The 12,434-nt window shown below is 46.1% G+C and overlaps 1 protein-coding gene across 4 annotated transcripts in view; it reads left to right on the forward strand.

Annotated features, from left to right (window-relative positions):
* LRRC45 (leucine rich repeat containing 45) overlaps positions 1–12,434 on the forward strand; it is a 72,123-nt gene that overhangs the window by 5,421 nt on the left and 54,268 nt on the right. For all 4 annotated transcript variants that reach the window (XM_073588128.1, XM_073588125.1, XM_073588126.1 and 1 more), the window contains 3 exons: positions 11,172–11,284; positions 11,366–11,424; positions 11,509–11,586. In XM_073588128.1, coding sequence (XP_073444229.1) covers positions 11,172–11,284; positions 11,366–11,424; positions 11,509–11,586 — 250 coding nt within the window. The remainder of the gene's footprint in view (positions 1–11,171; positions 11,285–11,365; positions 11,425–11,508; positions 11,587–12,434) is intronic.

Consider the following 12,434-nt stretch of genomic DNA (forward strand, 5'->3'; position numbering starts at 1 on the left):
AAGGGGGTAGTCCCAGCCCTGAATATCCAGGCATCTGCCATTTTATAATTCTGAAGATCTGTGCTCAGTGTGCTTCCAGAATTATTACTACTCGTGTATAGAGCTCTGGTGTCGAAATCTTAATATTAGTAAGTAGGCCATGAAACCCAATTGCAAAAAATGATTTTTAGCTCAACATGCATGCATTTAAGTCGAAAAAAAAAATTTTCCTCAAAGGTGGACAACCCAGCAATAAGCTGTAATTGCTGCCATTTCATATATACAGTGATGGGAAAAAGTGTTTGCCCGCTTCCTGATTTCCTGTTCTTTTGCATGGTTGTCACACTGAAATGTTTCAGATCACTAAACAGATTTAAATATTAGACAAAGATAACAAAAGTAAACACAAAATGCAGTTTATAAATAAAGATCTTTATTGTTAGGGATAGGGTTAGTTTGGTGAAGAACCCGGGAGTGGACTCTCTGGGTCGTGGCTACAGAGCCCCCAAGGGCGAGCGGACCAGGTGAAGACCACCCCCTATACAGGGAGTGTTAGGAGCAGGCCCAAGGTAGATAGAACCACAACAGCCGGAGCCAAAGGGCGATTCAGGGCATGTTAGAGTGAGCACGAGAGAGCAGGACTGGAGGCAGTACTCTGGAACGGAAGGCACAGGGGGGTCAACGGAGCCAGAGAGACCAGAACTGGCAGGGGCTTTAAGCTGAAAAGAAAAAAGGTACAAAAATAAAGAGGCGTCTATAGGAAGGTACCGGGGATGTGGACCCACCACGAGGGATACCGGAGTGGGGATGAACACGGCTGAGACACAGGGCAGACAGGCAGGACAGAACACAGGACTGAGGCAGGGCTGACACAGGGCGGAAAGGCACGGCTGAGTACAGGGCTGACAGGCACAGCTGAGGCAGGGGACCTGAGGTGTGAGTCGGCGCTATGCGCAAGGACGCCAGCGCTAGCCCGCTGTGATAATCAGGCGTCTTACCTTTGCTGACGCCGTGCAGAAATACCCGGTGGGCGCCGCCATGTTGGGGGCGGAGCCACCGGGTCAGCGCTCCCAGGGACCCTTGCAGAAGAGAGAGAGCAGGCGCGTATGCGCCGGGCACTGACGCGCCAGGATCTGAAGAGAGCAGCAGCCGCTGGGACGCGCTGAGGGGTGGCGATGCGCCGGGGAGCGGGCACGCGCCGGTGAGTACCGGCGGTGTCCGTGACAATTATTAAAGGAAAAAGAAATCCAAACCTACAGTGCCCTGTATTAAAAATTGATAGCCCCTCCCCCTTAAAACATTAACTGTGGTTTATCATATCTTTTGGAAGCTAAGTTCAATTTTTCTAGTCACACGCAGACCTGATTACTGCCGCACCTGTTCTCAATCAAGAAATCACTTAAATAGGACTTGCCTGACAAAGTGAAGTAGACCTAAAGAACCTCAAAAGCTAGACATCATGATCAGTCCGAAAAAGGTTATAAAGCCATTTCTAAAGCCTTGGGACTGTAGCAAACCACAGTGAGAGCCATTATTAACAAATGGTCGAAACATGGAACAGTGGTGAGCCTTCCCCAGGAGTGGCTGGCCCACCAAAATTGCCCCAAGAGCTCAGCGATGACTCATCCAAGATGTCACAAACGACCCCACAACAACATCCAAAGAACTGCAGGCCTCACTTGCCTCAGTTAAGGTCAGTGTTCATGACTCCACCATAAGAAAGACTGGCCAAAAGGGGCCTGCATTGCAGAGTTCCAAGACAAAACCACTGCTGAGCAATAAGAACTTAAAGGCTTGTCTCAGTTTTGACAGAAAGCAACTTGATGATCCCCAAGACTTTTGGGAGAATACTCTGTGGACTGACGAGACAAAAGTTGAACTTTTTGGAAGGTGCATGTCCCATTACATCTGGTGTAGAAGTAATAGAGCATTTCAGAAAAGGATCATCATACCAACAGTAAAATGTGGTGGTGGTAGTGTGATGGTCTGGGCCTGTTTTGTTGTTTCAGGACCTCTAAGACTTGCTGTGGTAAATGGAAATGAATTCTGTCTACCAAAAAATCCTAAAGGAGAATGTCCGGCCATCTGTTCATGACCTCAAGCTCAAGTTCACTTGGGTTATGCAGCAGGACAATGATCCAAAACACACCAGCAAGTCCACCTCTGAATGGCTTAAGGAAAACAAAATTAAGACTTTGGAGCGGCCTAGTCAAATTCCTGAGCTCAATCCGATAGAGGTGCTGTGGCATGACCTTAAAAAGGTGGTTCACGCTCGAAAACCATCCTATGTGGCTGAATTACAATTCTGCAAAGATGAGTGGGCCAAAATTCCTCCAAAGAGTTGTAAAAGTCGCATTGCCAGTTATCGCAATCGCTTGAATGCAGTTGTTGCTGCTAAGGGTCACCCAACCAGTTATTAGGTCACTTTTTCACACAGGGCCTTGTAGGTTTGGATTTCATTTTCCTTTTATTAATAAAGACCTTAAATTATAAACTGCATTTTGTGATTACTTGTGTTATCTTTGTCTAATATTCAAATTTGTTTGGTGAACTGAAACATTTAAGCGTGACAAACATGCAAAAGAAGAGGAAATCAAGGCGGAGCAAACACTTTTTCACACCACAGTATTTATCCTGCAGCTTTGAAAGGGTTAAAGCTATGCAGATTCGAGAAGCCTCAGATTTTCACAGGGCCAATTGACCATCTAATGTGTACTGGCATCTCCCTACTGTTCCAGAGGAAAAAGTTATCAGACATGTTAATGACAAAACCCTTATTTTCAGTGGAATACAAGCCATCCCCAGAGACGTCCTGGCAGCAACATCTCCCCCCCTTAACTTGCACTCTGAGTCGCTTGTGTATGGGAGTTGGGCAACTGCCATGTAAGGTGCTGCCTAAGTATATGAGAGACCACATGATACCAAGCTCTCCAGGGTGACAGCCGCACTTCACAGCGGCTCTTTGCACTATAGCTAAAAGAAGGGGGCTCAAGTGCTGACTACCTTTTATTGTGGCAATTTACCCTTAAATGGACTGCCAAGATAATGGAAAGACTCGTTTTTGACTATACGTTAGATTTGCAAGTAATTGCAGCTGAAAACTGAGCATTTTCCTAATTTACAGTTGTAGGTACTGTATTTGCAGTGCTCATCCCTATGATGAGTGCTTGTCCCCAGAGTCTCAGTCACTTGTCATTTGATACTGTAGTATGCCTAATTGTCTATTAATATCTCATACAGTTTATGGGTATACCAGGAATGATCCCAAAGGTGACCTTTGTTTGTGGAGCCTTCTGATGAGAGAAAATCACCCTTAGATTTGTAGCACTTATATGGAGATGAGTGTTCATTTTACCCTCTTCTGGCATTGTTAGTATTCTCATTCATTTAAACCCCCAGTTTGCATAATATATCTGACTGTATGCCGCATTTTTATTTGTCAGTTGCAGGGTTGGGATAAAAACATTGTGTGGCTACAACCCCATCTATATCAATATCCACATCCCGCCTGGTAGCAGTTATACATTTTATATAACGAGACAATCATGTGTTTGGTGATTTGGATCATCAGACTGGGAGATGCTGTTTGGTTTCTAAAGCCTCTGATCACCACATCAGCATTTGATGTGATCATGGATTAGTTTCTATGAATAACAATACTCATGGTGCAGTCTGCACTGCTATGTACTGTGATACATAGCGTCTGTAGAAAAAAAATGCATATTTTTTAAAAGGGGATTATCAAGTTTAAACACGTTATTACCTATTACAGGATAACTTGTTGATCTGTGGGGATCCAACTGCTGAGACCCACACTGATCAGCAGATCTGGCCACCTTTAGCCCCATTAGAATGGAGCGGCAGTGTTTCAGTGCTGTAGAACTGGAGTTAGTGACCATTTTGGTGGAGTCTAATAAATTGGTACAGTAGTACAGTGCAGTATTTGCTTTAAATGTTTTTATTAGAATTTATGAAAGTTAGGAAATGTCTTATAAAAATCTGTGCTGCACTTAATGTACATGCTCAGTAGTAACCAGTGCTGGTGTTGCACTTTAGGTACATGCTCAGTGAGGCATTGCAGTGGCATTGGGGAAATTTTGGAGTCCGAGGTTTGACTTACTGACTCCACAGCCCTGATGTTCATGTGAGACCTCCACTCCACTATTTCTCTGAGTGGCTGCAAGTGCTTTACTAGACTTTTTCCTGCAGTCCCTTAGAGAATGAACGGAAAGGTGGGCATGTGTGTGATCTGCTTCTCCACTTAGTACTGTGAATCAATGTTCTTCGTATGGGATAAAAACTCTGCAGACTGGTGCATGTCCCAACAGTCAGGTTACCACTGATCAGCAAGTTGTCACCTATCCTGCAGGTAAGTGATAATTTTTCTCCAGTAACCCCCCACAACAGCACACCGGAAGATGTTACCCCTTTCTTAATAGGGACAGGAAATATCAAAGAGGTTAAATAACCCCTCCCAAATCCTCCCCATGAGTGTTCTTTCCTGTCCCTTCTAGGGATGGAGAGGTCATCCACGGTGTGCTGTGACAGCAACAGTAATTGGGGGGAAAATAGATACAAGCAGGGGAGCAGACTTGCCTCTCATCCCCGAGCGCTGCTCACTTCTCCGTTCAGGACCCCCTCCAGTCCACATCTTTAAGTAAGTTCTGTGGGGGCTTCTTCGGCTGGAGGCCTCTCTGAGCTCTCCAGCCTCCTCTCCTCCGCCGGGGTTGCAGATCCAGGCAGCGTGTCATGCTGGGCGCACACTCGCGAGAACTTCCGGGTCTGAAGCCGGCGGCAGGAGTTGATGTCACACGCCGGCCAGCTTCAGCATACCAGAGGCAGAATTCTTGTGTTCCACAATGGAACACATAAGCAATACAGCGCAGATGGTGTTCACAGGTGCTGGAAGTCCGGTCGCCACAGTTGAAGGACCCTCTGGAGCGTAAGATGGATGGGCTACTGAGGAAATCATGTGAAACCTTAGCATCTTTATTAAATAAAAACTCTGTATCTACCTATGTGGCCCGATCGATGTACTGTTGGCTGGGGCAAGTGGAGGAACACCTGTCCACAGGTACTCCCAGAGAGGACATCCTAGCTTCTCTACCTCTCCTCCAGAAAGCAACAGGGTTCTTAGCAGATGCCTTTGCAGAATCCATAAGAGTGGCACCAAGATTGTCAGGGTTATCAAACTCTGTGGTTAAGCTCCTGGAGTGGGGACATGACTTCAAAAATGAAGTTGTGTTCTATCCCCTTCAAAGGGAAATACATGTTTGGCCCTGCCCTCGACAAGCTGTTAGAGAAGGCTTCGGATAAAAAGAAGACCTTACCTGAACCTAAGAATACTAGCAAAAAGGCCCTTTCGCCCCCAGCAAGAGCATACACCTCAGTGCAAGGGGAAGGGCAAATCAGGTCGCTGGAGCGACTCTCATCTCCAGAGCTACAGTCCACCTTGATAGCAGGAGTGAATGGCCTATTATCTACAAAGATAGTCTCCATAGTCCCGAAAGGGAAAGAAACGGGACATTATTCAAACCTGTTCCTCATATAAAAAAAACAAATGGGTCCCATCGGGTTATAATCAGTCTGAAAGCACTGAAACCCCTGTGGGTGTCCCAGGACAGGCCTACAGGCATATCCATTGTGGTAATGGGTATAGGATGCTGAATGACCGTTATGTATCCCAAGGTAGGTGGCCTTGGGATGGAAGCTGGAAAATGTGTGTTGATCAGCAGAGGCACTGCTGAGCTGTTGTTACACTGTGTCAGCGAGAACTATCTACAAATCCAGCAAGGGGTGTGTTTATGAGTGTCATAATAAAATATATGTGTGTGAATGCTTGAAGGACCTGTGATGAGGTCATAGCCATGTGACCCGGTGGGCGTGGCTATGGACCATATAAGGTAACCAGAGTAGATCACATGAGAGAGAGCGCATGGATCTGATTGGGCCATGTGGAAGGCCTATTGTCACGGTCACGTTTGTCTGGACGCAGCGAGTACCGCAAGGCGAACCCATATGACACACGTGACCCTGGATACACCTCCAGTTGGGCGAATTTAAATAATAGGACATGCAGCTGGATACACCGCCTCCAACTGGCGAATTTAGATATTACACGTATATATAAAGTAGTCTGGAAACCCCGCCTCCAGGTAGGCGAATTTAAATAATAAAGGGGAACCTGGGTAATATTAACAATGGTTTGCCCTGCAATAGGGAATAGGGAAGTGGAGACCTCCAGTACTCCGCTGAGCCAGTGTCCCTGCACTCCTAACGTTCGTTATGCCGGTTCCGCCCCGGGCGACACACAGGAACCTAAAAACCCTAGCTCGCCCTGAACCTAAACCCTCACTAGGGAATTGGTCGGTGCGGAAACTAATCCCACCACTGCACTAAACACACATGAGGGAAAATGACAATACAGGGGAAACACCACTTAGCTTTGCTCTGTTGCGTACGCTCCTAGCAACAGAGCCCACCACCTGTGTGCATCTTCTCCACCTGGATCCATCTCCATAACTGGATCCTTCACCATAGTGCAGCCTTGGAGCAGAGTCCACCACCAGTTGTCCAGTAACAGAGTCCCAAAGATGAGTTCAGCTCCTGCCCAAAAAGTCAAGCATGCTTGAGTCCAGCTCTCAGCAACCAAATCCCGCATGCTGAGTGCAACTCTCTCCATAGTCGTCACTCCACCATGCCATGCAAGCACTTCCTGCCGACACCATAAACTGTGACTCCACCACGTCATGCCAGCCCTTCTTGCAGACCACCTAGCTGCCACTCGTCCCTTCTGGCTGGGCTGCGCAGGACTCATGTTCAGCTCCTTCATCACCCAGGCTTTCTTCCCAAATGATGAACTCACAATATCACCAACAGTCATCAAACCCACCTGAACTCTTTTAAAGAGCCTCACACCTGATTTATAATTACGTGCACTAAACCAAAGAAACTAAAGTGCACTACCACTCACCACCACCGTCGCAACTTAGAATGAACGACACCACGTGTAATAATTCTAATGGCCACAGGGGGCAATCACACCACTTTGGCACCAAGCCAAAGGAAAAAAAAAGTTCACTTATCCATTTAATCTGTCAGATCCACGCTGGATCATGACACCTATGTGGAGGAAGGTGTGCTACTTTCCTGAAGACCACGTGCTGAGGCTGCTGACCCGGTGAGGCCTGTGGATATTGGCTGTATGTGAGGACGGATAAGCCTCCTGAGTTTGCTGAGGCTCCAGGACTGAGCCTGAAATCATGGACACTTATGCTTGCTTTTGCCTGAGCTAAAGGCTATTCCTTGTGTTATGTGCTGCTTTATTGGTTATGAAGGAATAAACCCTATGAACTTTTAAAGGAACGTGCCTCCTGAGCGAGTTGAATCCCTACAATGCGTTAGCCCACCCATGGAGATTCAGACTGACTTATGCCTTCCCTCCATTACCAATCCTACCAAGGCTTCTACAAAAGATAAGATTGGAAAAGGTCAAGATAATTGCACCAGAACAACCTAACACGCACCAACCGAACTTAGCACGGATCCTGGATTTTCTGCAAGAAGGGTTTAAAGAAGGGTGTAACGAATGGAAGCGGAGGCACAGATGATGAAGTGCTCATTCGTTTATTGCTATTTTGGTGGAACCACTGGACCACAGTCCGAGGGGCTCCGAAGGTGGCGTGACTATGCGAACCCCAGACACACGTAGTAAGACCCCTCAAACAGGATTAGAGTGGATTGTCCGAGGGACACAGGTGCTACCTCCAGTTAGACCCCGGACACGTGGAAGCTGGCCCAGCGAAATGGGTGCACAAACAGGGCTATCAGATAGTGTAGAGCTCGACAGGCGAGATGTGGCGGGTTGGGATGGAGCTGACAGGCAGTACTGACGTCATCGTAGGTAACGGAGAGACTGACGTCTGAGCCGGATGGAACTTGCACAGGCAGCACTGGTGTCGTCCCAAGGATGGAGTAGCAAGCCGCAGATAGTCTAAGAAGACAAGCAGTATTAGTTGGGTAATGACAGGACACAGGCAAAGCACAACAGATTACAGGAACGTCAGATAACTGAACCGGAAACTAGCAACAGGAAACGCTTGTTGTTCCGGCGTCCTATCTATGGCAGAGGGGCCAGAAGTAGTACACACAATGTTATCATTGGTTAATCACATTTTGAAAAATACGTGCTGTCTCTTTAAGAGACCGAGAGAGCACGTGGTCTTAGTCTCATACCCGGGGATGTGCTGGCCGCGCGCCAAGAAGCAGGGGCAGGAGCAGAGCGGCAAGAAGTGGACCGAGAGCGGGGACCCTGCTGGGGGCCCCACGGAGGTACGGCACCACAGTAGGAGGACGAGGACCCTGGCGGGGACGGGTGTTACAGAGAGTCTCAGACCTAGCACCCTCAAAGTCCAGGTGGCGGCTCTAAGCTCATATTTTGACCAGACGTTAGCTGGCCACCGATGGATTGGAAAGTTTATGACAGCAGCATCTCGCATACGTTCTAGAGCCACGAATTTGGTACCATCCTGGGACCTCCATGTGGTCCTGAAGGGGCTCACACTACCACCTTTTGAGCCCTTGTCATCCATAGATGTAGATGGACTCTCCAAGAAAGCATCCTTCCTGGTAGCGATAACTACAGCCAGGAGAGTGGGTGAAGGACCTGAACGACTTATTCTGTGACTGGATCCGTCAGACTGCAGAGACCCGTGTGATGTAAACAGGGCCTTTTCCCTCCTCCCGCCAATCCCTTAATAAAAAAAAAAGGACCGGCCTGGATGGATTTAACAGGTCAGTCACAGTTTATTAATTTGAAAAGCACAGAGAGGCAAGTACAATTCGCAACGGACTCATCGCTGAAGGCCCCGTCAGTGACCGCTGGGCGAGCAAGCTGATGAGAGGTTACGAACCTTTGCCCCCCTCTACACTATCGCTGTGACGTAATAACAAGAATAATAAATTTATTTTTTTTTTGAACATTTTAACAATAGTAGCACAGCACGTTCACAAGTATATAAGGGAGGGTGGGACAACAGCTTCCAAGGGTCAGCCGGGGAGAAAGAGGAAGGCACTGACCCTGGGTGCCTGAATTTAAACCCTGAGGGTGTGGCCAGAAGCCCCTTCCTCTTTCTTCCCGTTGGTCAGTTGGGCGTCCCAATTATGGCATCACCTGGGGAGTAGTGGGAGGAGGAAACTGGGCACTGCACAGAGTTTCCTTCTAGCTTTCTCCTAGGGGGCTCCGCAGTCAGAGGCACGTTCCCTATACGGTACCGTGCATGCCATTTCTTCCCAAAGTGGTCTCAGAGTTTTACAAGTCTCAGGAGATAATTCTTCCCTCCTTCTTGTCAAGAGCCAGGAAATAAAGAAGAACAGTTCCACATTTTGGATGTTTGGAGAACGGTACTCCATTATTTTCAAGTGATGGAAAAAACTAGGAAGGACCAAAACCTGTTTGTTCACCTTTGAGGACAGAATAAGGTTAGAAGACTTCAAAATCCACGATCGCCAACTGGATCAACAGAGCAATCCACCACAAGAGAAATTTACGGCTCACTCTACCAGAGCAACATCTGTCTCCTGGGCCAAGAAAGCCAGTGCTTCCATCAGGCTGCTATGCAGAGCTGCTACCTGGTCCTCGGTCCATATGTTCTCCAAGCATTACAGGCTAGACCTGATGTCGGAAGAGGACTTAGCCTTCGGGTGAAAAGTCCTCCGAGCTATAGTCCCTTCCTAAACATTACTCTTGGGTACTGCTCCAGTGTGCTGTCGTGGGGGGTTACTAGAGAAAATAGAATTAGACTTACCGGTAATTCGGTTTCTAGTAACCCACCAAAACAGCACGGGTAAATCCCTCCCTTTTGCTTTCTTTTTTGTTCTTTTCAGACAAGGAGACTAAAATATAATTTGAAGCATTCCTTCTCCTGCTCCTTTTATAATAACACTGAGGGGGAGGATGTGGGAGGGGTTATTTAACCTCTTTCATATTTCCTGTACCTGTCCTCTTTTCTGGGGATTCCCACTCCTCTAGCACCAGGGCCCAGATGTTTTTATGAATGGGAAACACCTGCTTCTTCCTAGAACGGAGACCCCTGAACATTTCTTCCTGTATCGTCTGGGCAGTCTTCTCCTCCTCCTCAATCTCCATGGTCCTCCTTACTGCCGTGAGGAGTTCCTCTATGTCACCTGAGGAGAAGTAATATCTCTCCTGTTGGGAGACCTCTGGGTCCAGGATTAATTTGCCTTCTTCCAAAGATTCGTCTGGGATTGACGTTTCATCCTGAGAGTCATCATTCCCTTCCTCCTCTAGATTAAGCTTCCTCCTTTTAGCTTAAGGGACACTAGGAGAAGGTGTCGGCTGGGAAAAAGGCACTTAATTTCTTCCATCAAGGATGGTTGCTGTTCCCTAATGACTTTCCCGGTGCACTCTTCTCATGCGAAGAGGCCAGCTTTTTTGTACAGACTGTACATCTCCGTGAATTCTCCCCACCTGAGCTGTGGATTTTTGCAGCTCCTCTAGAGTGACCATGGGCCTTTTGGCTGCTTCAATATGTTCTCCTTGCTTGCGATGGTTTATGTGGACTGCCCTGTCTTCGTAGATTTGTGCCATACTCCTTCCATTTTTAGATGATGGATAGAATAGAATAGTGCTCTGTCAGATGTTCAGATTACATTGGGCTGAATACAAATCCACATCACAATTCACAGATTGTTATTTTTAAAATAATTAGGAAACCATGTTTAATTTCCTTTACACTTCACATATAATTGGAACTTTGTGTTGTTATATCACATAAAATCCCAATAAAATACATTTAAGTTTGTGGGTATAATGTGAAAAAATGTTGGCGCTATATAAAGATTATTATGATTATTATTATTATTAGTACAATTTTAGTCATGATGTCCATCATCAAAGAATTCCCCGTGATCATAGAGCTGGACTGTTCTTCCTTTACGTGGACTGTAGATGATGACTTGTGTATAGGCATGGGTACGACCACGGAGAGCCTCTGCAATTTCAGGCTGTCCCATGCAGAGACAACGTAGCAGTTTCGGAAATAAGCGGCCACCGCTCCATTCTAATGGAACATTTCAGATGGGTCAGCCTTTTATAACCCACTAGACTGAAAATTTCCCCAACCTCAACCTTAAAGGGTCAAATAGGGATTGTATTTGTGTCTCTGCTACAGAACACTCCATAGATTATAACCTGGAGAGTCATACGGTAAAGAAGGAGACTATAAATCAGAGGCAGATCTTGACCAAGGAGGTACAGAACTTGAAGCAGGAGAAGAAGAAGCAGGTGGGTGATGTGCAAAGGTTTTTTGTTTTTTTTTCTTTCCAGATTCTATTTCTTTCCATAACTATGTGGGCATTCCTATAGTTCCTGGACTTAATGGGAACCATTGATAAACAGAGAGAAGAAATGAGCCGCTCCACAAGGTTGGTCTGCCTGCAGGTTAACTTCATCTTGAAAATCATGATTTTTATTTCTTAATTTTTCTCTCCTCTTTCCGTTACTATTAGAACGACAACTTTACATGTCAGCAAGCTTCAAGAGGCATTGGACGACAGGAAATCTGCAGTAAATTCCCTGACCTCCAAGTAAGGACTTCTGTGAGTCATTGTTATCATTAGATTAGGTGAAGCCCCAGCTATGATTTACATCCCATTTCTGGTGCCAAGAAAGTGCCTGGTGTATATGTCAAACGTGTTTATTTCCCCATTATTCACTCACCCAGTAAAGGGCACAGTCAGTATACTTTTAGCCTCCATCGTGCTGGTATACTTTTTGAGTCCCCCTCCCTCCCCCAGGGAATTGAACCTGATAATCACATTCTCTTGTGAAGTCCATCCCAAGGCGGGGCTTCACTAGAGTGCCATGATCAGAGCGACAGGATGCCTTCAGCAAGACGACGGTTGCCATGAAAGGCAATTTTTTTTTTTCCTTGCGGTCACACAATGGACTGTTAGTGCCCAAGTAGACACTCCACAAGAATCATTCTACTTAAATCAAAGATTGACTTCAGCATTTTATCCCTTCCCTCCACAGCCCATTTTCATTTTTGCCCTTTGTTTTTTATTCTCCTTTTCTCCCAAGAGCCATATTTTTTTATTTGTGTCCACATAGCAGTATGGTGGCTTGTTTTTTTGCTGGAGGAGTTGTAGTTTTGAATCTGTATCATACAGTGAACTGAAAAACTGTACAAAAATCCAAATGGGAAGAAATGGTGAAAAAATGCAATTCCACCATTATTTTGGGGGGTTTTGTTTTCACTTTTTACATCGTTCATTGTATGGTAAAAATAACATAGCATCATTCTACAGGTCAGTACGATAATGGTAACACCGAACTTGCGTATATGAAATCAGAAGTTTACATACACTATATAAAAAGACACACATTCATGTTTTTCCTCAATATCTGACATGAAATCAGAATAAACCTTTTC

Source organism: Dendrobates tinctorius, unplaced genomic scaffold (assembly GCF_039654945.1).
Source record: "Dendrobates tinctorius isolate UK_male_01 unplaced genomic scaffold, ASM3965494v1 ptg000103l, whole genome shotgun sequence".
Lineage (NCBI taxonomy): Eukaryota > Metazoa > Chordata > Amphibia > Anura > Dendrobatidae > Dendrobates > Dendrobates tinctorius.